The sequence below is a fragment of the Macaca fascicularis genome, chromosome 14 (genome assembly GCF_037993035.2).
Source record: "Macaca fascicularis isolate 582-1 chromosome 14, T2T-MFA8v1.1".
Taxonomy (NCBI): Eukaryota; Metazoa; Chordata; class Mammalia; order Primates; family Cercopithecidae; genus Macaca; species Macaca fascicularis.
The window spans coordinates 124777682-124803983 of NC_088388.1; the positions used below are offsets into that span (position 1 = coordinate 124777682).

The 26302-nt window shown below is 42.1% G+C and overlaps 2 protein-coding genes across 26 annotated transcripts in view; one reads left to right on the top strand and one right to left on the bottom strand.

Annotated features, from left to right (window-relative positions):
• Window positions 1-520, bottom strand: part of RPUSD4 (RNA pseudouridine synthase D4) — a 138359-nt gene extending 137839 nt beyond the window's left edge. For 10 of the 16 annotated variants that reach the window (XR_012423915.1, XR_012423916.1, XR_012423914.1 and 7 more), the window contains exon 1: window positions 320-520. Coding sequence is in view for 6 of the 16 variants with exons in the window: in XM_065529668.2 (XP_065385740.1) it covers window positions 320-508 (189 nt within the window). In the remaining 10 variants the exon portion in view is untranslated. The other 6 variants (XM_074015613.1, XM_074015612.1, XM_074015609.1 and 3 more) reach the window with 3 other exon arrangements.
• A 122-nt stretch (window positions 521-642) lies between these two features.
• FAM118B (family with sequence similarity 118 member B) overlaps window positions 643-26302 on the top strand; it is a 50760-nt gene continuing 25100 nt past the window's right edge. For 3 of the 10 annotated variants that reach the window (XM_005580120.5, XM_045369994.3, XM_005580125.5), the window contains exons 1-2: window positions 643-700; window positions 23167-23259. In XM_005580120.5, the coding sequence (XP_005580177.1) occupies window positions 23174-23259 (86 nt within the window). In that variant the 5' untranslated portion in view covers window positions 643-700; window positions 23167-23173. Of the gene's footprint in view, window positions 701-11265; window positions 11348-17573; window positions 17644-23166; window positions 23260-26302 lie in introns of all 10 variants that reach the window. The other 7 variants (XM_065529670.2, XM_065529673.2, XM_045369993.3 and 4 more) reach the window with 4 other exon arrangements.

A 26302-nucleotide genomic window follows, 5' to 3' on the forward strand; every position in this document is an offset into this window, starting at 1 on the left:
AGTGGGGAATGACTATCTTTGCATCAGACCCGCGCTTTCCTCGAGTAATCTGAGAGCAGGGGTACCAGGGGTACCAGTTTGTCTAACCTGCGTACCCACGCAGTGGGTAGGACCGAGCCTGACAGTAGCCAAAGACCCAGCTCACGGGAAAACACCGTACCCTTACTGACCCTTCCCCTCCACCTTCTCCCCATTCTCCCACCTAGCGTCCGGGCTATTGACTCATACGCTTTCAGTCAGAGGACCCTCCTACCTACTCCGGGTCCGGGAAACCAATGAGCGCACTGTCTCTTGGGAGTTGTGGTCCCTTCGGACTCACCGGCTTCTTGTTTGTGTCTTGTTCCCGTTTCTGGGCTCGGAGCCTCTCCGCTAATCTCTGGGCATTTACGGACGTAGAGGCAGCGGCAGCGGAACAAAATGGCTTTGAGACGAGACTGAAGAGACTCTCCAAACCCTGGCCGTTTCCCCAGATCCAGAGGCCCGACGCCCTCCACCTGGGCGCCGCCATCTTGCCAGGAAGGGAGGGGCGAGCCAAGACCACGTGGAGAAGGGCGGCAAGAGTGAGGCGGGAGTGGGTGGACCCTGTAGGTCACGTGGTGCGGGGTGGGGCCTGGACGAGTCACGGGGGTTAGGTGCGCGCTCAGTGCGGCTGCGCCGGCCGGTAGCTGCAGCTGGAGCAGTGGCGTTTGGAGGAGACTCGGTGAGTGTGTAGGGAAGCAGGGCTGGGGCTGGGAAATGCTGGTGCCTCAACGCTTTAACGTTTTCCGCGTCCCCGGGATTTCTGTTCAAGAAGAACACTGGTCCGAAAAACGTTTCTCCTTTTGGTACACGATCCCAGTGAGAAACTCCTCCCCGCCCCCGCGCCCCCTTAGAGGCGATGTCCCATAAACACTCGCCCCAGAGCCCTCCTAGGCACCTACGCCGTCCCTCTTAGCCACCGAATCTCCGGTGATCCGCCAGTCCCCTGCGGGACTCGTCGGGTACCCTCTTGATTGGATGCCTGGATCTCTGTAGCCTCTCCACCCGTCATCTTCCAACTCCCATCCTCTTTGTTTCACGTGGTAACCTGTCCCCCTCTCGTAAGGATGACGGCCCCTTCCCTTATCCAGGGCCCCCAGCCCCTACTTCCTACTTAGGAAGCACTGTGAGTGTTTTTTCTGTCCTTCCTCAAGAATTCATTGCTTGGAGTCTCCTCCCTACCTTCGCTACTCCTAAAGAAAAAGCTGAAAGTACGGAGCACAGACCTTCACTTTTCCTGTTTCCTTTGTTTTTCCTCTCCTCCACAGTTTGCAACCGCACTAAACCCCCTCTCACGAGATGCGATGTTGAGATTCCATTGCCCGAACTGCAAGTGACTACCTCTGATTTCAATCAGGGGTGGCTGGGAAGATAAACATGTGCTTGGGATGGTAGTGTTAAAAGTAACTTAGGATGTTCCTGCCATTTGTTAAGAGGAAAACTTATGCTGAGTTCAGAAAGAATGTCCTGAAAACTAATGGATCTGTGAAGATAGGGGGAACAATTTTTTTAAGACTGCTTGGAGTGAAGGCTGCCTGAGGAGTTATTAGAGAATAGGTAGTTGAATTAGATTTGGGTTCTACACCTCCTAAAGGGTTTGGCAGAAGGGAGCCGTACCAACAAGAAACAAAGTTGATCAGGTGGAGCTACTCATAGAAGACTCAAGTTGAAGAGTTTGAACTAGAGGTGACAAGTTGAAGAATTGGAACTAGAGGCAGTGGGGAGTCTTTGAAGCTTCTTGAGTAGGGCAGAGAGACTCCTTGAAAGTGAAATTCTGGAAGTGAATCTGGCAGTTGAATGCAGGACAGATGGGAAAGGAAAGGGTTTGATAGTAGGAAAACTAGTTACAACCTAGGTGGTCAGTGATGAGGTCTGGTCTTTTCCCCTACACTGTAACTGTCCTTTGAGTTTGAATTGATTATGAGTTACGCAGGTAAAGATGTACTCTTGGCAGCTGCTGTTGATCTGTGAGTCCCTGGAAGACTTTTTTTTTTTTTTTTTTTAAATCCTCTGACCTGGCACATAGTAAACTCACAATATCTGTTAGATGGCTGAAGTGCATCATAAATGTATGCTAGGTATGTCTGAACATTTTGAATTGTCTTATTTCTGTCACTGGCCTGAAGAATGAACGTAGAGGCAGATGTATTTGTAAAGTTGGAAAGAAGCAAGCCTTGTGTACGTTTCTGTTATAAGGCAGGTGTAAATGCCGATTCAGATATAAATGCGAAGAATTCCAAGGGAGATTGAGAAACAACATCCATTTCTCCTGTTCCCCCCACCGCCCTGCACATTTACCAGTAGGACAGAGATCTATAAAAGTTGAGAAATTCCACCTTAAAAGAATTATTACCTTCCATGCTCCAGACCTAGGTTCTAATTTCACTAAACAGATGAACATCACGTATTACTTAGATACATGAAGCTCCCTTTTCCAAGGACCCTGAAATTTTGACATCCGGAATTAAATTAATATCATTACATTAATTAGAAACTTGTTTTGGGTACAGGACTTTTATGGTTTTGTGTCCGGGATGGGAGAACCTGTTTCTACCCTAACTGTATGGCATTCAAGAGACTACACCTGTTCTTGCAGAATTGGCCTTCTGTGGCAGGAAACAAAACGAAGAACCAACTCAAATGTCATTGCTAGTGACACAGAGCTTATGCTCTAGGGTTTCAGGTTAACTCAAAGCACACACTTAGTGACGAAGAATAAAAGTATTTGTTCTTTATTTCTGGAGAAGAAACTGTTAGGTTTGTCTTGTTGAAACTTTGTAGAGAAATTTAAAGAATTCAAAGTTTTTGTTTGGTATGACAGTACAGCTTTAGCCAGTATGGGTACGTCAGTTACGACATCCTTAATGTTTCTCCCGTGAGTCTAGGCACTTGGTGATTTAGAGTTGTTCTCAGTATAATTTATGCAAATGTCATGTCTTTTTTTTTTTTTCTTCCTCAATTTTCAAAGAGCAATAATTGCCCCTCAGATAAACCTCATTGGCTGCGATACTGCCACTGCCAAAACCTCTTTTGTTTCTGGTTTTGGTTTTTGTTTTTTATAATCTCTGTATTGCCTCCTCCCTCTTCCTCATTCAGCTGGTCCTTTGTTAGGCCGTTCACTTTTCCATTTCTGCGTCAATGTCACAGTCCATTTGTTGGGAACTCCTCTTGTCTAAACTGTTTTCTTAAAACAAGGAAGGAAATTCTATTAGTGATTTCTTCATTCTTGGAGAGTACAGCTCTATTCAAACATGACTTATTTACATTGATTTTGATATATCATAATATGTGCCCCCCAAAATAACCATATGAAGAACTTGATAGTTTCTTTTTAAAGATATTTCCTAGTCTATTCCGGAACAAAAAGGCTGCATTAGTATTTCACAAGTATAAAGGAGGACTGACTAATAAAGGAACTTGCGTTTATCATAAATTTAAGGTTAATCAGTGGCATGAAGTTTAAGTTACGCCTCCTCAAACTGTGATTTGCTAGTTGCAGATTAACCAGCGATTCCATTTCCTTGAAAAGCAGGAAGTACTTGGACATTGTTTTATGGTTTTATAGAGATTAAAGGACGCAATTAGCAGGAACTCTCGGGAGGTGCCCTGGAAAGTGCAGTCATTGGGAGCCAGGAGATGTGGGACTAGTCCCAGTTCAGCCACTGCGAACTTGAACAAATAATTTGGGCTTCAGTTTTTTTGTCATTTAAAAGATCTTTGCAACTCTGTTTCTAGTCTGTGAAGATTTTCCACTGATACGTAAGTACTTTCAGCCCGAATCAGTGGGATTTATTTCAGATTTATCTTGAACACATTTAGTATTGATACTAAGAAACCGAATTCTGCTCTTGTCCCCAGAATTTAACTTTTCACCACTGAGCTAATGTTTATATTTGGAGTTACTTCATTGAGTGGTGTTGGAATATACTTTAAGATTTCCGGCCGGGCGCGGTGGCTCACGCCTGTAATCCTAGCACTTTGGGAGGCCGAGGTGGGCGGATCACGAGGTCAGGAGATCAAGACCATCCTGGCTAACACGGTGAAACCCTGTCTCTACTAAAAATACAAATAGACGGGGATGGTGGTGGGCGCCTGTAGTCCTAGCTACTTGGGAGGCTGAGGCAGGAGAATGGCGTGAAGCCGAGAGGCAGAGGTTGCAGTGAGCCGAGGTCGTGCCACTGCATTCCAGCCTGGGTGAAAGTGTGAGACTCTGACTCAAAAAAAAAGAAAAAAAAAGATTTGTTCAATGGGGGCGGGGTGTGTGGCTCACACCTTAATCCCAGCACTTTGGGAGGCCTAGCGGGGAGGATCTTTTGAGCCTAGGAGTTTGAGATCGCCTGGGCAACATAGCAAGACCTCGTCTCTACAGAAAATCACAAAATTAGCTGGGCATGGTGACGCACCTGTGGTCCTAACTACCCTTGAGGCTAAGGTGGGAGGATCACTTAAGCCCAGGAAGTCAAGGCTGCAGCTTCAGTGAACCGTGACTGCAGTACTACACTCCAGCCTGGGTGACAGAGACAGACCCGTCTCAAAGAAAGAGAAAAAGTAATTTGTGTAATATGGTTTAAAAGTCAAATAGTAATAAAAGATTTATATTTAAAAAACAGTTTCTCAGGCTGGGTGCACCTGTAATCCCAGCACTTTGGGAGGCTGAGGTTGGTGGATTGCCTGAGGTCAGGAGTTCGAGACCAGCCTGGCCAACATGGTGAAACCCAATCTCTACTAAAAATACTAAAATTAGCTGAGCGTGGTGGCGTGTGCTTGTAATCCCAGCTACTTGGGAGGCTGAGGTAGGAGAATCGCTTGAACTGGAGAGATGGAGTGAGCCAAGGTTGCACCATTGCACTCCAGCCTGGGCAACAGAGCGAGACTCCGTCACCAAAAAAAAAAACCAACAAAACAAAAACCGTTTCTCTGCCCTCCCTACCTCATAGTTCCATTCTTTAGAGGCAACCACTCAGTTGTTTTCCTCTTTTCCTCTGTCTTTACAGTAAGTTATCAACATCATCAGTATTCTTGAAACACCATATAACAAAACCACTTTTACCATATGGTTTCTATGGCATTTTTCTGGTCACAAAAACATACCCAACTTCTAAATAAAAACCAAAGCATTTCTAGTAGGAAACACTGAAACAAGGAAGATTTTCACCCACTTTTTGGTGAGTCAGTGACTTACTGCAATCATAGTGGTGGTGGGTTAAATCGAGGAATAAATGTGTGCAAAGTGAAAATTGTCAGAAGCATTTCCTACCACCATGCTCAGTTCCAAAACAATCCATCACCAATAGGGCAGGCCCACTGAGAGCTTTTGTGCCACATTGGTTATTGTTGTGCATTTGGATGATTACCATAAACTTTGCAGATTTTTATTTGCCGGTAATTTGTATTCATTCATGCATTTTCCAGCTCAGGCTCACAGGTGACTGGAGCCTATACCGGCAGCTCAGGGCACAAGGCAGGAGCCAGCCCTGGACAGGACGCCATCTATCCCATAGGGTGCGCATGTACACACACACACACACACACACACACACACACACACACACAGAGGGACCATGTAGACACACCAGTTAACCTAGTAGGCACATCTTCGAGACGTGGGAGGAAAGCAGAATACCTGGAGAAAACCCACACAGACGTGGGGAGAATGTGCCAGCTCCACACAGATGGGTGACCTCAGCCAGGAATCACTTATTTTCTCATCAATGTTATGAAAAAACGATGTTGAACAAAATGACTCTTTTTGAGAGTCTGCTGTGTCTTCTTGTTGCTAAATAGTTGGTTTGTTATTCTTTCTTGGTTTTCCCCTCATGTTTGGCCTGTTGATTTCTTGTAGCAATAGATTAGTATTTAGCTCTTGCATCCCACCACTTTCCTGTTTTTCCAGCCCTCTATCCCCTAATACAGTTCTATTGTAATTTTTTGCTAAAACAGGTAGCTTTTATGTACTTACACCTCTGTCAAATACTGTTCACTGTTGAGCTGGATGATCAGTGACAGTGTGTTCCTCCTGGTGTGTAGGTTGGCCTTCACCTGTGTGTTTCATGTATCTACTGTTAATTTTTTCCCAAATGCTCCAATATATTTGTCACATTCTTGTCAGTAACATTTTCTGTGAGCTCAAATATATCACCTGTTTATTGGAGCTCTGCCGCCGCTGCCGCCTCCTCCTCCTCCTCCTCCTCCTCTTCCTCCTCCTCCTCTTTCTCCTCCTCCTCCTCCCCCTCCTCCTTCGCCACCTCCTCATCCTCCTCCTGCCTTTACTGTTGCTCTCAAGAACTGCTGCCCTGGGGTCCTCCTGGACCTGCCCTTTCTGTGCAGGAACCATGTCTTCCTCTTTCTGGGCTTATGTCTTTATTTTTTAAAAGCACATACTGCAGTTATTTCTAAGAAGTATTTGAATGACTTTGTTTGGCCCACACACTTGTTTGATAGTTTGGCAGATACATAATTCTAGATTGGAAATAAGGTTCTCTCAGAGTGTTGAAGGCATCTGTAATTGCTCTAGAGACATGGCGATTCAAATCCTTCTTATGTGACCTTATTTTGTTTGTTTTCTCCCCTTCTGGAAGCTTTGAGGATATTCTCTGTCTCTGGTGTTCTGCAGTTTCATGATGTGTATTAACACCAGACTGTGGGTCTTTACTCAGCTGTTGTGCTGGCTTCTCACAGACAGATTTGGTTCTGGAAATACATGTTCTCTAGTTCCGGGATGTTTTCTTACACTATTTTTGTGATTCTTCCCTCAATCTTTAATTTTTCTTTGATACCTTTTTGTAATATCGATTCTTGTTATGTGGATATGATGGGCTCAGAGGGCCCATTGTAGTGTTTTAGTTTTCCTCCTCTCTGCATGGGCTCCATTTCCTCCAGGTGATGTGGGCCTTTGCACCTGTGCCTCTGTCTGGATGTGTCTTCCCTCAGATAGCCAGTGACTTGCTCCCACACCTCACTTTGGATGAATCCACAAGTCTTTGCTTAAATGTCACCTTAGTGAGGAGAGCGCTGGATTGAGAAGTTCAGACCCCCATCTCACTTCCCTGCTTTGTTTCTCTCCAGAAGCATTTCCCACCATTTAGCATCCCACGTATTTATTTACTTCTCTCCCTCACCACTAAAACATTCTATGAGGGCAGGGATTTTGTTTTTTTTTGTTTGCCTCTACAATTCCAACCTCTGAAACAGTGCCTGGCGATGAATAGATGCTTAATAATTTAAGGAATAAATGACTTATTTTATTGTGGGATTTCTTCGAATGCCGAATGATTCTGACTGTTCATTTTTGGTTTTTGTTATTTTAAGTTCCCAGCATGAGTCTTGTTGGGTGGTGGGCATCACTGGAGGGTGACTGGTATACATGGGTTTTGTATATATGTTTGTACAAATGTGTATGTTTGCTAATGTTTCTTTAACTGACAGCGCATTGGTTGCTGGGACAAGGATGGGGGCTTGGATAACCTTTTAGTATGCATCTGTTGACATAATCTGTGTTTTCAGTTCTTCATTGCTCCTGCTGATGTATTTCACTCCAGACCCATTTCAGATTTCAGTTCGTTTTTCTCTAAACCTCTGGATGGAGGTGGAGAAAGTAGATGAAAATAGATAGTGCTCTGGCTTAGCAGGGGATGAGGAAGACGCTTTGCGCATTAGTTAAACAGACTTTATGCCAATCCACATTTTCAGGTCTGCATTTAAAACTTGCTTTCCATCTCCAAAAATTCATTGAAAACTTGAATGCTTCTCTCCTGCACCTCACATTCTTGGTTTTATACCTTGAAAAAAGAAAAACTCCTCTGTTGTCATTTTAATAGGGTCCTTGGAGAAAGATTAAGAGGTAAACACTTAAGGACGGAAGTTATGTTTTATATTCTTAGTGTCATGGAATGCAGCACAGTAATATCACATAAGGAAAAGCATGAATTTCTTGTTTTCATTGTTTATTTTTGGAAGCTTATCCTTCAGCTCTTACTTATCTTTTTTTTTTTTTTTTTGAGAAAGGGTCTTTCTCTGATACCCAAACTGGAGGGGGTGTGATCATGACTCACTGCAGCCTCGACCTCCTGGGTTCAAGCGATCCTCCCACCTCAGCCTCCCAAGTAGCTGGGACCATAGGCATGTGCCACCACACCTGGCTAATTTTTTATTTTTGTAGAGACAAGTTCTCCCTATTGTTGATATGCCTTAAGAGTCACATTAACAGTGCGTAAGAAACACTCTCTTTTTAGCTCTCTTGCTAAGGAGCAGGTTTGAGAGCTGTTGCCAGAACTTAGTACTTCACTGCAGTTTTACAGATTCCGCAGGAGTCTTGTCCGTGGGGCTGGGAAGCGTCTACCCTCTGCTGACTCTTCTAGGTTCCTGCTGGTCCCCAGTGCCTCCCTGCCCCCGGCCACTAGAAATAGACTGCTTCTTTCTTTCCTCTACTGCAGAAAACATGCACTTCTGGACTTATTAAAATTAACTAAAAAAAAAACTCAAGCAGCTTGAGTTTTTTAAAAGTTAATTTTAATAAGACATTGAAGGAAGAATTTTGTTTTAAAGGAGGGGCTTATATGTACGAAGATTTATGGTGTAAAAGCAGGGGCAAACTAATGAATGACGTTTTTAGAATTGATATGAACATGAACCCAGGATACTCAGACTTACTCCGAGAGTTCCTCTTAAAAACTGCTTTTCTCCACATAAACCCTAATGTCAGCAGTGGTTAGCTCCACATTGGAGGAAGGGGGCTTCATTTTGCTCTTTCTGCGTATTTCCTGCAGTGATCTGTTACTTTCAAGTCTGGGGGAAAGATGCTCTCTTTATCCTGAATGAAGTGTCCATCTACCTCCTTTGAGCCCCGGCTGCCCAGCTTTCTGGTTGCTCTCTGAGAGTCCTCCTTGGTCTTCCACTGACCACGTTCACTTCCTTATGAAAGTATGTTTTTAGTCTCCCTAGGCTGTTTTCTGTTTTCTTTCTCCCCCGTCTCTCTCTCTCTCTCTTTTTTTTTTTAAATACCTTCAATTGTTTTCACTGGCCACTTTTTTTCTTTTTTTCTTTTTATTTTTTTGAGATGGAGTCTTGCTCCGTCACCCAGGCTGGAGTGCAGTGGCATGCTCTCGGCTCACTGCCATCTCTGCCTCCCAGGTTCAAGCAATTCTCCTGCCTCAGCCTCCTGAGTAGCTGGGACTACAGGCACGTGCCACCACACTCAGCTAATTTTTGTATTTTTAGTAGAGACGGAGTTTTACCATGTTGGCCAGGATGGTCTCGATCTCCTGACCTCATGATCCACCTGCCTCGGCCTCCCAAAGTGTTGGGATTACAGGCGGTGAGCCACCATGCCCGGCTTACTTTTTTTTTTAAGACTGATGCTTGGCTGAGCCTGTTTTTTTTTTTTTTTGTTTTTTTTTGTTTTTTTTTAAGAGTTTTCAGATTCTTATTTCAGATCTAAACAGTGCTTTTCAGCTCTCAGTTCATCTTCAGATCAAAGGGAATAGTAGACCGGGCGCAGTGGCTCACACCTGTAATCCCACCACTTTGGGAGGCCAAGGCAGGTGGATCATTTGAGGCCAGGAGTTTGAGACCAGCCTGGCCAACATAGTGAAACCCCGTCTCTACTAAAAATACAAAAATTAGCCAGACATGGTGGCGTGGGCCTGTAGTCCCAGCTACTTGGGAGCCTGAGGCAGGAGAATAGCTTGAACCTGGGAGTTGAGATCAAGTGAGTTGAGATCAAGCCACTGCACTCCAGCCTGGGTGACAGTGTAAGACTCTGTCTCAAAAATAATAATAATAATAATTAACCGAAAATAATAATAATATTATTATATTATATTATTATAATATTATAATATATTATTATAATATATCACTGCCATAACATATAATATAATAATAATATTATAATATAATAATAATTATTATTTATTATTATTTTCGGTTAATTTTTATTAGGAAAAAAATATCCTAAAAAGAATATCATGCTAGTTTAAGGTTACAGATTTACTTTCTTCCCTGGATTCCCTTTGATTCATATTCTCTCGTTTGGAAATGATCCAAATACGTTATTCTGAAGTATATGACAGTTTTTGCAAAATCAGTAAATACATATGTTGGTGCTTAAAACAGAAAGAAATAATGGCCTGTAAGTATTATCACATAGCTTATTTCTACTATTCAGAAATCTGATTAACTTAGGATAAGGAGCAGGTTGTTGAATTGTTTTTTGGCTTCTAAGTTTGAAGTACAATCTGAAAGTACCTCTCAGTGTTGAAGGGCTGCCTGACTGAAACTTAAGTGGGTATCTCCTGGGCCTGAAGCACCACCAAGATCTGAACTGAAGGTAGCATTTTGGGAGCCCTTAGTGTTTAGTTGGTATTTTAAGGTCTAGGGGTGAATGGGGTGGGAAGGGAAGGGAGTGTGTAAAGGGAATAGACCAGAGCGCCCTGTGGATCCTCAACATTTAGGAAACAGGGAAGACCTCCCACTAGAGGGGAGGGAGGGAAACCAGGAAAAGGCGCGATAGACTTCAGTTTCAGGAGGCAGAGGAGGATGAATACGAACAATTTCATTGAATTTTGCCAGAAGGGTGTTTATCTGCCATAAAACTTTCCTTGATTTTCCTCAAGCACAAGTGCTCATCTCCTTGGTACCTCATCCAGGCATGTTAAACTTGGCACAAACATGTCGTAAAGATTTGTTTATAGTTTCTTTCTCCAAAGGTGTAGATTTGCTAAGGGTGAGGCCCACGGCTTGTTCAGTTTTGCGAGATGGTATTGTTTTGTGTCTTAACATCATGGACACTGACTCCATGTCTAATGTGTAATAGTTGTGTGACTTTTAACAAGCTGCTTACCATCTGTGTGCTTCTGTTTCACTATCTATACCATTTATGATATGAGATGACAATAGCTTCTACTTCACAGAAGAGCGAATATGTGTGAAGTACAGAAAGTGCCTGGCTTAGTGTCAGTGCCATGTAGTGTTTGATGGAGGAGAACTGGAGGCGGCAATACTAATATTCTTAGCACAGTGCTTGATGTTTAACAGATATTTGAACGTGAAAATGTAGCAACCTGTGGCGAATTCAGTTCCTAGCATTTTAAAATTCTACAAGCATATACAGAATGTAATCGTGACCAGGCCATAGGAGAACTACAAATGGATGTGGACTGGGAGAAAAGTGCATGCAGCTTTGTTTTATGAAGCAAGTCTATAGACTTTTGGCAGAAGTACTATGTGATCCTAATTTCTTGTTGTTAGGAAGGAAAAATCTAAAAGATGAAGAAGACTCCTCCAGAGCAGGTGAGAATCTTTATGTGTAGGGATGAACAGCTTTAAACAGGTGAGTGGTGGATGTCAGCATGGAACGTATTTGTTTGGATGAGAGAAAATACTACAGCCTTCCCATTCATCCTAATTTTTGCAGCTCAGAAAATTAGAAATATCAATTGATCCCTTAGACTTTAATTAATGGTAGATACACACTCAATCGATCAGCAAATATGTGAACATTTTCTGTACCATATACACACTTTATAACAAGAACTATGCTATGGGATGGGGATAAGTTGATAAATAAATTAGACACTGTACTCGCCCTAGAAGGGCTTTTATTCTTGTGGTAGAGGCCAATAACTGCAAGTACTGAGAGACACAAACTAGGAACTGAAGTATAAATGAAGAACTTGGGATAAAGGGAGTGGAAGACCAGGCTACAGATGGTAACATTTAAATTGAGATGCCAAGGAGGAGGGTGTGGGGAGGCCCTTGCAGAACATCGCTCTGAGGGAAGTCTGTAGCCAGGAACTTGAGGTGGGGCAGGGGACGGGGGGTGGGGTGTTCAAGCAGTTGACAGAGGCCTGTGCACCTCAAGAGCCCAGCGAGTGAGGGAGGGGGCTGGATGGATGTTGTGTGGATGGCGGACACTGGATCATGCCACGATGAGGAGTATAATGTTATTAAACACAGTGAGAAGCCATGGAATGATTTTAAAACAGGACTTAACCCAATTTGTGTTTTGAAATCTCTTTTGCTGGGGCCAGGCACAGTGGCTCACACCTGTAATCTCAGCACTTTGGGAGGCCGAGGCGGGCGGATCACGAGGTCAGGAGATCGAGACCATCCTGGCTCACACAGTGAAACCCCATCTCTACTAAAAATACAAAAAATTAGCCGGGCGTGGTGGCGGGCGCCTGTAGTCCCAGCTGCTTGGGAGGCTGAGGCAGGAGAATGGCGGCGTCAATCTGGGAGGCGGAGCTTGCAGTGACCTGAGATCGTGCCACTGCACTGCAGCCTGGGCGACAGAGCAAGACTCCATCTCAAAAAAAAAAAAAAAAGAAAAATCTCTTTTGCTGCTACATAAGCTTTTCTTTTTTCTCTAGTTGTATTTTAGATGGATTTAATATGTAAAATAAGAGAAACTGCTTTCTTAGCTTGAAATACTGATGCCCTTGAATCATTTGCCAGAAATAGTTCTTCCCCTAAGAATCAACCCTTAAAAATCAGTTTACAATGTAGACATCAGAGACTTGAGTTATAAAGTTGTTTATATATAAAATGTTCGGGTGCCAAACAATGGTCTTGGAACCTTAAGTTGAAGTTTTCTTCTGCCGTCTAGGATCAGATTACATTCACTGCTAGTACCACTGGCGTATCTAAAACATGATAGTCTGAATATTGATTTATTTGTGTATACAGTTTTCCCATTTGTTCCATTTAAAAGCTAAATGGCTTTTTATGGTCCTTATTAAAAGCAGTGACAGGGTGTTCTTTTGTTTGAGTTAGTTTGTGAAATAAATATCTGAATGCCCACCGTGTTCCAGGCACTGTTCTGCACTCTTGGACTACATCCATAAACTAAACAGGCAAAGGGTCCCTGTCTTTGGGGGACTTACATTCCAGTGGAGGAGGCAGATAACAATAAATATAATTTGGGCCAGGTCCAGTGACTCTCGCCTCTAATCCCAGCAATTTGGGAGACTGAGGCCGGCAGATTGCTTGAGCCCAGGTGTTTGAGACCAGCCTGAGCAACATGACAAAACCCCATCTCTACAAAATACAAAGAAATTAGCCGGGTATGGTGGCATGTACCTGTAGCACTGGGAGACGAAGATGGGAGGATTGCTTGAGCCCCGTGGAGGTCAAGGCTACAGTGAGCCATGATCATGCCACCACGTTCCAGCCTGGGTGACAGAGCGAGACCCTGTCTCAAAAAAAAAAAAAAAAAAAATTTGTAGAGTCATACTGCTAATAAATAATTGGTATGTTAGAGGGTGCTGTGTACTATGAAATAAAAAGTAGAACAGCTAACATGGTGGGGGGTATAATTTTAAATAGGATGGTTAGAGTAGCGTCATTGAGAAGGTACAGTCTGAGTAAAGGCATGGAAACCTGTGCAGATACATGGAGAAAGAGCATTCCAGGCAGAAGGAACGATCTATACAAAGGAAAACCCCAAGGTCGGGTGTACCAGGCCTGTTTGAGGAACAGTGAAGAGGCCAGTGGGGCTGGAGGGAGGGAATGTGAGAATATCTTGGCTTTCTAGGAATGTGTTTCTCCTCAGTCAATTTCAAAAAGCTCATAAACCAAAACAAGTGAATAATTAGGCAGAGAACTCTCATCCCATGAATGTTCTGCAGATGGTAACCTATAAACACCCAGACTCATGTCTTAACTCAAATTAGGTAATTCCAAAATAATGCAAACGTTCCTTAAATTCAGTTCACAGGGCAGCTGAGCAAACAAGATCTCTTTTATGTGCATAAAAACTGAAGACTTTTGCCATTCCAATTTCTAGATCTCCAGATTAGAAGCCAAAAGGCTCTTCGTTGCAGCAGAGGATGGCAAAAATGCCAAGTGCACTTGGCATCTTAAGAGAGGCAGCGATTGCGGGCTTAGGGAGAACTGCCCTTTAAGAGCAGCTTTTCTCAGGTCCCTTCTTTCTTTTGAGCTCAGTAGCACCAAATCCTTTTCAATTTTTTATTTAGCAATCCACATTTTCTGTTCTTTGACGCAGTGAAATTTTCCATTTGTTCCCTAAGTTTCCAATCTTAAATATGGCACACTACTTTCATAAGGCCATAATCAATGCCCACTATAGTAGAATATTGCCCAAGTTGTGTGTACATCACGTGTATTCTGTGGGTGTAGATCATCAGCACTGTCTTTGTTTCAGATGCACAATACTTTTTATAAAGAGCCACACCCAGTTTCTCCCGTGAGATCGCTAGAGTTGTTCCAGTAATACTTGGCCCGCAGCTAATCCTTTCCCATGTTGTTTCTGAATTTTATTTTTGATAAGTAGAGTATCGTTTTGTAGTTTCTTAAGCTTCAGATTGATTCCTTTCCCAATTTGTCATGGTTGGTCAGTTTGAATCCTCTTCTGTGAGTTGCTGTTCATTGTTTCCAGCTTCGTTTTCCATGAGGCTGGAGTGAAGTCAGATTACTAAAGACATGTAATCCCAGCACTTTGAGAGGCCAAGGCGGGCAGATCATTTGAGGTCAGGAGTTCGAGACCAGCCTGGCCAACATGGTGAAACCCTGTCTCTACTAAAAATACAAAAATTAGCTGGGTGTGGTGGTGGGCACCTTTAATCCTAACTATTTGGGAGGCTGAGGCAGGAGAATTGCTTGAACCCAGGAGACAGAGGTTGCAGTGAGCTGAGATTGCACCACTGCACTCCAGCCTGGGTGACAGAGTAAGACTCTGTCTCAAAAAAAAAAAAAAGATTACTAAAGAAAATGTTCAGAAGCATGGATCTTTGACTTTCTGAGGCAAAAAATAGTCCACATTCTTCTCATAGCCAAAAAGGAACATGGTACAAGTTCATATCTTTGTGAATTAGAAAGGCCCTTGAGAAATTTAACAGGCCTTTTCTCTCCTTCCCCCAGGCAGGAGTGCATATAGATCACCCCCAAATCTACTAGTCTGCTCTCTTTTTCTTCAAAAGGAAATGCAACTGCCTCTTTTGGCCTCCAGTTCTGTTGCCATTTTAAATAGGAAGGTCAAGAACCTAGCATTGGCCAGGTGCAGTGGCTCACACCTATAACTGTAGCACTTTGGGAGGGCTGAGGCAGGCGGATCACTTGAGCCTGGGAGTTCAAGACCAATCTGGGCAACATGATGAAACCCTGTATCTACAAAAAATTAGCCAGACACAGTGGTGTGTGCCTGTAGTCCCAGCTACCTGAGAGACTGAGGTGGGAGGATCACCAAGCCTGGTGGTCGAGGCTGCAGTGAGCCATGATCGTGCCTGGGCAACCGTGAGACCCTGTCCAAAAAAAACAAAACAAAACAACAACAACAACAACAAAACACCTAGCATTTAGTAGACGTAAATTTATTAACTGTTGAATGATAAATTAAAAGAGAGAAATTGAATGCTCTGAAACAAAACAAGCCTCTTGTTTTTTTTTTTTTTGAAACTGAGTCTTGCTCTGTCAACCATGCTGGAGGGCAGTGGCGTGATCTCATCTCACTGCAGCCTCTGCCCCCCGGGTTCAAGCGATTCTCCTGCCTCAGCCTCCTGAAGAGCTGGGACTACAGGCGCCCATCACCATGCATAGCTAATTTTTGTATTGTTGGTAGAGATGGGGTTTCGCCATGTTGGCCAGGCTGGTCTTGAACTCCTGACCTCAGATGATCCACCTGCCTTGGCCTCCCAAAGTGCTAGGTGGCGTGAGCCACTGTGTCCAGCCACAAGCTTATTCTTAAATCTCTCTTTAGTTCGTACTCTGATAACTGGGTTTTATATATAACTAAACCTATGATGGGTGTATATTCAATTATTTTTAATCCTTCCTGTCTGTCTAAAATATTGTACACTTGAATGTAAACTCGAAAGTAATTGTGTAATGATGAATAAAGTGAACTTGATTTTTTTTGTACCTCTTCATGTTGTAACATATTTATTTTCCTTTTAATTCTACGAATAACTGTAACACAGATCTACTTCATATCTTTCTTATCCTCCTGTTCTTGGTTTTGCTATGGATGGGTTTTGGATTCCATGCTCGCAACCTGGGGACCTCCAAGATATTTCACCTGGTGTAGCCAAGTGAATTCACTTAATCACTACAGTCAGTTACGCTTGAGGGTTTTTAATGGTAAAATTTTTTAATTTTCAAAATCTGTTATTTATTTATTTTTGAGATGAGTTCTCACTTTGTCACCAGGCTGGAGTGCAGCGGCATGATCATGGTTCACTGCAGCCTTGACTTCCCAGGCTCCAGTGATCCTCCCAACTCAGCCTCCCGCGTAGCTGACACTGTAGGCATGCGCTACCACACAAGGCTAATTTTTGTATTTTTGGTACACATGGGGTTTCACCATGTTGCTCAGGCTGGTCTTGAACTTCTCAGCTCAAGCATTCTACCTGCCTGAGCCTCCCAAAGTGCTGGGATTATAGGCGTGAGCCACTGCGCCCAGCCAAAAACCTCTTTTTTAATTTTTAGCTCTATTTAAGTTGGAAATCCTCAAGGAAGTGAAAAGGGGTGAAAATTAAGTGGAATATATTTACTAAACATTTTTATTTTTATTTACTTATTTATTTATTTTGAGACAGGATCTCGCTTTGTCACCTAGGCTGGAGTGCAGTGGCACGATCTCAGATCACTACAACCTCTGCCTCCTGGGTTCAAGCAGTTCTCCTGCCTCAGCCTCCCTCTTAAGTAGCTGGGATTACAGGTGTGTGCCACCACACCTGGCTAATTTTTATATTTTGTGTGGAGATGGGGCTTTGCCATGTTGGCCAGGCTGGTCTCAAACTCCTGAGCTGAAGTGATTCTCCTGCCTCAGCCTCCCAAAGTGCTGGGATTACAGGCGTGAGCTGCCAGGCCCGGCCCATTTTAATTTTTATAAGAGAAATCTCCCCTTTATTAAGACTTGTCAATTTGTTTGTTTGTTTGTTTGTTTGTTTTTGTTTTGAGACAGTCTCATTCTGTTGCCCAGGCTGGAGTGCAGTGGCATGATCTTGGCTCACTGCAACCTCCGCCTCCCGGATTCAAGCAATTCTCTGCCTCAGCCTCCTGAGTAGCTGGGATGACAGGTGCCCACCACCACACCCGGCTAATTTTTTGTGTTTTTAGTAGAGATGGAGTTTCACCATCTGGGCCAGGCTGGTCTTGAACTCCTGACCTCTTGATCCACCTGCCTTGGCCTCCCAAAGTGCTGGGATTACAGGCATGAGCCACCCGTGCCCAGCCTCAAATTTTAACTCATAGAGAATATCCTTTATAATGATGACATCTTCTGGAATGCCCCAGACTTGGAAGAATCTGCATTTGTACACAGTATATTGTGTTTACTCTGTTGACATAAAACTAAGCTACTGAGGGTTATTTCCCATGGGTAACCCATGCTATTTTCGTAGTAGAAATTCAATTGTTAAGGACTCACTAGAATCCTTAAAGAGTTATCTTGCCCTTAAAGAGTTATTCAGTTTCATTTTTAATGAATAACCTATGCCATTTGTGATGGAATTGTTTGTATGATCATACTACTTGATTTATGGGAAATATCTGATATTTTTAAAGTCTCCTTCCTTAGCAACAGGTGTCATTATTTTCAGGATATACCTTCTCAGAAGCTGCACAGGAGGAAAAGTAGTGACAAAGAAAGAAGTTGTCATTCTTTGCACGGTAAAATCATCACCTCCAGTCACCAACTTATAATTCAAATTAGGTTTTAATTTGTTCATTATTTCTTCTTGAAACACTTTTGTTCCCTATACATATGCGTTACTTTGGCTTTATAATAGAAAATAACAAGCAACATCTGAGCTCTTTTGTTTGTTTGTTTGTTTTTCTGAGACAGTGTCTCGCTCTGCCGCCCACGCTGGGGTGCAATGGCGCGATCTCGGCTACCTGCAACCTCTGCCTCCCGGGTTGAAGCGCTTTTTCTGCCTCAGCCTCTTGAGTAGCTGGGATTACAGGCGCCTGCCACCCCACCCGCCTAATTTTTGTATTTTTAGTAGAGATGGGATTTCACCATCTTGGCCAGGCCAGTTTCGAACTCCTGACCTCATGATCCACACACCTCGGCCTCCAAAAGTGCTGGGATTACAGGCGTGAGCCACCGTGCCTTGGGGTTATTCTTCTCAATCCTTAAGGTCTTTCAGAAACCTTACCTCTGGTGAGGTCTTTCTCCTTACATTGTTCAGATAGGGGGTCATTGTTTGCTGGTGAAATGGCAAGAATAAGTGGCATCAGTCTGGCATTTCCTCAGTGACTCCGTTAAGGCACATGTTCAGGAAATGAGTGCGATACAGATCTTATCTGTATCTACCTTCTACAGAAGGTAGAAGGTCTCAGCCATGCTAAGGGATAAAAGTAAGAGCCAATCAAGTTCACCATAGATAGTGGAAATATTTCAAGTCTGGGATCCACAGAGGAATCAGATCTTGGCACAGCTAGACATGATTCCTGTCTCTCTGTGTGCTGAGATGGAGGAAACAGTGAGTTTGCTTTATCCACTGATGGGAAAGTCTGCAGTCTACATATGGAACTGAATTCATCAACTACCCAAGCCAAGTCTTTAGGATTTTATTTAATGTGTTCACTCCTGACAAGCTTGTTGTTGAGAACTCTTTAGTAGTACTTTACACCGGGCGTCTTTCCCTGCCTCCCAAATCTGATCGTTGCTAAAAACCCAGATGCGTTGGAATTAGTCCAAAAGCCACAATTAGAAAGGTTTGGTTTCTTCTCAAGTCAGAGGATGACTCTTTTCCCTTAAGAAATGAAGTTAACCCTTTGCTATGTTTATGCTAGAGAAATAAACCATTCTTTATTCCAGTCACCCCTTTGCTATGTTTATGCTAGAGAAATAAACCGTTCTTTATTCCAGTCACTTTTATTTTTTAAAAAGCAGTGGAGGAAGCTTTCTGATCCTTTTATAGCAAGAAACGTACCACTTTCTCAAGCTGGTAATTGTATATCTTTTATTTCCAGGCAAAAATACTTTTTAAAACATTAGAATTTCTCTCTCCATTTGATTTATTTTGTCTGCTAATGTACCCAAGTGTATTACTCTGAGCTCCTTCTGGCATGTCACTTGTTTGAGTTGAGGACTATGCACTGGACATACAGGAGAAACATAGCTCAGAATGAGGAAGGCGGGCTGGGAGACCTCACTCTGAGGGGAAGCCTAGAGCTTGCTATCTTTTTAGCACCAAGATGCTATGAAAACGAGAGCTGCTGGAATTCTTTGATGTTTTCAAGTCCACAGGTCCTCTGCTGTGTGCAAACTTAATTTCATTTGGATAACCAGTTCCTTTTCTCTTGTCCCTTTACTATGTTTCTTCTGGATTTTTTCTAGAACACTCGCCCTTTTCCCTTTTTCATCCACCAGAGATAGAAGCATTATATTTCCTGCCAAGCTGACAGGTTTCAGAGTACAAGTGTTCTGTCTCATATGAAGACTTCAGCCTTAACATTTCCATTAATGAGGTTGCTGTTACTTTTCTCAGCTTTTACCAAGTATCTGACTTTTATTTTGCTGTACTCTATTGGCCTTGAAGGATTTCTCAGTGGCTTAGCAGTGATTAAGGTAATGAAGACACTGCCACAGGTCATTGACTTTTGTTTTCTTGTGACAGAAAAACATTTTCCACTTTTGCTATACATAGCAAGTCCCACAAAAATGAAAACTCAAACCATGATCACATAAAAAAAATTAAAGTGTGAACTAGTTGATGCATATTGGGAAGTTAGCTTTGAAACTCTTTAGCAAGAACTGCATATTGTTTAGGGTACATGCTAAAATTGATTTTTTTTTCCTGAAAACACTACTTTAGAAGGAATAAAGTATGGTTTATGCTTATATGCCACTGGGGTATACATGTGAGATTGTATCATGTGAGGCATCCTTTAGGCTAAAGAAAAGATGTTTCTCTGTTAGAAAACAGGATGAGTATATGATTGGATATAATGTAGGCATACTGAGCTACGTCTCATTCGTACCTAAATAAGACCCTAAACATTCTCAGTCAGAAGCGATTGGCTGTATTTAATTTTTTAAAGTAATAGATGGAATGGACCTTCAGAAAAGTTGACTGTGTAAAGAAATAAGTCAGAAAGCTTAGTATTCAGGTCTAGATGTCATGAATTGACCATCTGGCAGAAATAGAATCCAGCAAAAACGATCTTACATAATTTCCAGGAGAAAATGGTAGGACAGATCTAGGCTCTGGTGGATAAATGGTGGTGAGAAGTATATAACAAATAGTGCTTGCTATTGGAGAAAGTAGTTTTCCCAGCTTCCGAATGTAGTTGACTGCCAAGATTGCATGAATGGAGTGCCTAGTTACGAAGCAACTATTAAGGATTACTTGGGATTGTTTCAGGTAAATCTGCTTTCTAGAATGCAGGCACTTCCTTTGTTGATAGTTTTGGACTTTAAGTTTTTTTTTTTTTTTTTTAAGCCTGAAAAGTTAATACAGATTAATTATTCCTTATCTGAAATGCTTGTAACCAGAAAGAAGTGTTTTGGATTTCTGGGTTTTTTGGGGAATATTTGCATTATACTTAACGGTTGAGCATCCCTAATCCAAAAAATCTGAAATCTGAAATGTTCCAATGAGCATTTCCTGTTTAGCAATAGTGTAGTTAAGAACTTGGACTTGGGAGGCAGAGTTGCCATGGTTTGAATACTGGTACTACCACGTACCCGATCTTTCTGTGCCTCAGTTTTCTCGTCTGTAAAATAAGGTAACAATAGCCTCGTAGTGTTATGCAGATTAATGAGTTAACGTTTATAAGTAGTCCATAGCACGTAGTTAAGAGCTTGTAAACTGGTTTAGTAACTGAATTGAGCATTGAATTCTGAAGATATCCATCTTCAGAATTTTACTTTCATCTCTCTCAATATAGTGTTTTTACTTGGATGTAATCTGTTTAGATGATGGGTTTGTAGAACCATATTTAAGAAAAGAACTTAAGCACCTAAGTTTTTTCCTTGTGTATATCCCAAACGGATGGGTTGTCGTGTGTGTGGAAGAAGTAAACACATTCTATCCCTAGTTCACCATTCTAGAGCGTTAACTTTTAGAATCGGAAGTGATTCACATGAATTAAAACTTCATAAAAATATTTTAAGGACAGTTAAAACCTGGCTATTGGTATAAGCAAACTGGGAAGTCATTAGACTGTAATAAGTTATTACACTTAAGGAAAGATGGCTTGATGGTATACCTCATGTGCATCCTATATTTAACAAAATTGTCGCATTGTAGAAAAATTAAGTTTGCTTCTTATTTAGGTGTTTCCTGTTTGAAGGAAGATTCTGAAGATTCTGGAGAATCTCATTCTGTAATTTTGGAGTAGAGCCTAGAAACAAACTTTTTTTTTTAATTAATTAACTTTATTTTCAAGAACATACATACTTTTAACTAACATCCTGGCTGGGCGTGATGGCTCATGCCTGTAATCCCAGCACTTTGGGAGGCTGAGGCGGGCAGATCACCTGAGGTCAGGAGTTTGAGACCAGCCTTATGAAGATGGAGAAACACCGTCTCTACAAAAAATACAAAATTAGCCGGTCGTAGTGGCGCATGCCTGTAATCCCAGCTACTTGGGAGGCTGAGGCAGGAGAATCACTTGAAGGGAGCAACTGCCGGGAGGCAGAGGTTGCAATGAGCCGAGATTGCGCCATTGCATTCCAGACTGGGCAACAAGAGCGAAACTCCGTCTCAAAAAAAAGAAAAAGAAAAAACCCACATGGTTGAGTTAAGGCAGGATTTACTGAGATTAGTGACTCATCCGTCTTCTCCTGAGCTCCAGCTTTCTCATCAACAGAATCAAAAGATTTGACTAGAAACATGATCTACTTTCTAACTCACTACTATGATTTTATTGTTTCTATTTTCTTTATGATTATGATATTAAAGAAGAATTCCACTATGTGTGATGGACTATGGGGTGAGGAAGTGAGCCTTCTGTTTACCACAAAAAATTAATTGAGAAACTTAATGTTTTAATAAAGAAAAAGGCTTTTTTGGGCCGGATGCAGTGGTTCATGCCTGTAACCCCAACATTTTGGGAGGCCAAGGCTGGAAGATTACTTGAACTCCAGAGTTAGAGACCAGCTGGGCAACATGGCAAAACTCCCTCTCTACAAACAATACAAAATTTCACCAGATGTGGTAGCACGTGCCTGTAGTCCCAGGTACTGGAGAGGCTGAGGTTGGTTGATGGCTTGAGCCCAGGAAGCCGAGACTGCAGTGAGCCAAGATGGCACCACCATACTGGAGCCTGGACAACAGAGCAAGACGCAGTCTCAAAAAAAGAAAAGAAAAGGACTTTCTAACAAAACCGTAAACTTCCAGTAATTATTAGTAATTCAGTTCTATGTGTTGGCAATGGCATGTACTAAAACATCCCAAACGGTGGTAGTATGTTGTCTTCTATATTGTGTGTGTATTTAAAATACTGTTGCTATTTTTAAATTCACAGCCTTTAGATTTAACTAGTTTGCTGAAGTTTGAGCAGTTAGAACTTTATAGTATTCATTCTAATCTGTGGTAATTACTTACTTTTGCCAGTTATTCCAGCACCCGAACATAATTGGCCATTTTTCATACATCTGCTTGATAATAACCTTTACCAGTTATCACAGTGGCTTGATTTAAGTCCACTTCATGTTCAGTTAGAGAGACATGTCCTACTGGCTACGAGGTCACCATTGTCCAACAACAGAGAATGTCATTCAGCAAATTAGTATTGACTGTCCTATTCTTGACTCAGTAATTTCTTCAGCTGAGAGTAAATGGATAATTGGGGGCTATTAATACACTTATCTGTGGGTGGTTTTTATCCTGAGTCTTCTGCAAACCCATCTTGTGGAAGAATAACTGGTTTTTCTTAAGTTCTACAAAGTGAGGGCCAGTAATTGACATGAGTTGACACTGTTTTTGGTGGGAACTTGGGGGCAGGCCTTCAGAAACAGAAGCGAGATGGTAGTATGGAACACCAAATAGTCTTTTAGACTAATTTAATTGAGTTCCTTGTTTGGAATGTGCATTAATTAACAAATTTCCATTAAGTAGGGGGTACCTCCAAAGCACCTTTAAGGGTATACAGCTTTTTAAAACTGTTCAATGTATGTGCTATTTTGAATGGTATATTTTACAGATCTAATTGTGGTCCATGGTGTTTAATCTATTTTAGAAACTGGATGGCTTCTACAGGGAGCCAGGCCTCTGATATAGACGAGATTTTTGGATTCTTCAGTGATGGCGCACCCCCCACCAAAAAGCCCAGGTAAACAAGAAAAGGGAATCAGAGAGCAGAGTAAATTACCATTAGTGGGAGAGAAAGAAAAGTAGCCAACTTATACCTTTTATGTCAGTTGTTTTCACTAATCAGTATTGACCTTCATACTAAAAATTAAATTATTTTTATTTTGGGTTTAATTTTTATTTTTTATCAAAGGCAATACAGGTACATAGTTTTTAAAATCAGTATTTCAGAGTCCACCCTTCTTCAGAGATAATTACTTTCAGCTTTATCTGTTTCTTCTAATGTTGACATCCATGTTTTAAAATACTATATATATTGCTGCTTTTTAGTTTTTCAGTTTTGTTGATTTCCGAGTATGGAATATAAGGACTGCTTTGCTGTCATGACTCCTCCCGCTGGATTGCCACTCCACACACTCTCCCCATGTTCTTGTATGTTTGTATCACAGTGTTTGGTTCAATCCACTTTTAATATTTACATTTATTATGACTGTATAAATAGTATTCGTAGCTGAGCCTAATGCGTGACGATCATATTTCCTTTCTTGCCCATTTTTTTCGCTTATGCCGTTAAAGACTGTCTTTTTTGTTTGTTTGCTTTCAGTGTGTTCTCACATGCTCTGACAGAAGAATAAATCTCCTAGCTATACTGAAACACACCGATAACTTGCTAGTTCATGTCATGGATTCTTCCCTCTGGACACTAGTCCACTCTGGACACTTGTTTTCCAGGCCTCTGTTGCATTGCTGATACTTGCTATTTCCCTTTCCCATCGTCCTGATAATTTCCTTTACATCTCTCCTGTATTGATTCTCTGTTTGCTGAATCTCGTGTCTTCTTTTTTGGTGCACTCTTTCGTTTTCCTGAAGCGTATCCTTGCGTAGCCTCCTAAGTAAGGACCCATAGGAGAAAACTTTTTGGACTTATTTGAAAATGTCTTTATCATACACTTACATTCATTTGATGGTTTAACTGAGTATAGAATCTTTGGTATCTCTCATGCATTCTCTGCTAATGTCTAAGTATTCCTGCCAAAATAGCCACTCTGTTCTGATTCCCAATCCTTTGTATTATATGACCTCTTTCCCTGTTTTGTTTTTGTTTTTGTTGTTGTTGTTCATTAGAAGCTTATAAGGATCATTATTTTATTTTCAGTAGTCTGAAATTTCACAGTGATGTGTCTTCTCATATGAATCTGGACACGGGGCAGCTCTTTAAAGCTGGCAACTAGTACCTTCACTTTGGAGAAGTTGACTTGTATTACTTTTTTGATACTTTCCATTACAATGTTTTATCTATTCCGTATTTTTTTTAAACTCTTGTTTTTCAGATATTGGACTTCTTGTATTAAGTCTCTAATTTTCTTACGTGTTTCTTGATTTTTTTTTCCCCCATTTCATGTTTTAAAATTTTGCTTTCTCGGAGGTTCTCTGTTTTATCTTATGGATTTAAACATTTCTGTTGCTATATTTTTAATTTGTGAAGTCTTTCTGTTTGTTCATTTTTCATAGCACTCTGTTTCACAGATGCATTTTTTTTTTTTTTTTTTTGAGATGGAGTCTCACTCTGTTGCCCAGGCTGGAGTGCAATGGTGCAGTCTCAGCTCACTGCAACTTCTGCCTCCCAGGTTCAAGCAATTCTCCTGCCTCAGCCTCCTGAGTACCTGGGATTGCAAACGTGCACTACTACAACCGACTAATTTTTATTTTTATTTTTTAATAAAGACAGGGTTTCACCGTGTTGGCCAGGCTGATCTTGAACACCTGACCTTAAGTGATCCACCTGCCTCGGCCTCCCAAAGTGCTGGGATGACAGGCATGAGCCACCCCACATGGACAATGTTTAAAAATCTATGTGAGGATGTCATTGTTTCCTTTTAAAAATTTTTTCTCCTTCCCATACTATCTCTTCTGTCCTTCAGATTTCTCTCTACCTGCTAGTTTGTTTTGTGTAACTGTTATGTCAGGGGCTTTCCTCAAATGTGAGGTGACCCTTGTTTGTCTGCCCATTTTTAAGAGAAAACACTAAAAAGCCAATGGAAGAGGCCGGGCGCGGTGGCTCACGCCTGTAATCCCACCACTTTGGGAGGCCAAGGCGGGCAGATCATTTGAGGTCAGGAGTTTGAGACCAGCCTGGCCAACCTGGTGAAACCCCGTCTCTACTAAAAATACAAAAATTAGCTTGGCGTGGTAGTGCGTGTCTGTAGTCCTAGCTACTCAGGTTGCTGAGGCAAGAGAATCGCTTGAACCTGGGAGGCGGAAGTTGCAGTGAGCCGAGATTGTGAGATTCCATCTCAAAAAAAAAGCCAGTTGGAGAATCTGCATGTACGTAAGGAGCTTGGTCCCAGACTCTACGTAGAGTTAAGGAATTCTCACCTATCAGAATCTGCAGGTTTTTCGTCTCATACTGGCCATTTTCCTGAAAGAGGAATCCTCCTCATTTCCTAACTGGATGGGGGATAGGGATTCCTCATTTCCTAACTGAATGGGGGATAGGGATTCCTCATTTCCTAACTGGATGGGGGATAGGGATTCCTCATTTCCTAACTGGATGGGGGATAGGGATTCCTCATTTCCTAACTGGATGGGGGATAGGGATTCCTCATTTCCTAACTGGATGGGGGATAGGGATTCCTCATTTCCTAACTGGATGGGGGATAGGGATTCCTCATTTCCCAACTGGATGGGGGATAGGGATTCCTCATTTCCCAACTGGATGGGGGATAGGGATTCCTCATTTCCTAACTGGATGGGGGATAGGGATTCCTCATTTCCTAACTGGATGGGGGATAGGGATTCCTCATTTCCTAACTGGATGGGGGATAGGGATTCCTCATTTCCCAACTGGATGGGGGATAGGGATTCCTCATTTCCCAACTGGATGGGGGATAGGGATTCCTCATTTCCTAACTGGATGGGAGATAGGGGTGCAGGTACAGGGTTGATTCCTAGAGTCTGAAAAGCTGCCTCTGGGGAAAAGTCTGTGTATAAAATATAAGATTTCCCCCAACTCTCTTTCCCCAGAGGCAGCCTCAGCTGCGTGCAGTGTTCTCAGATACAGTCCT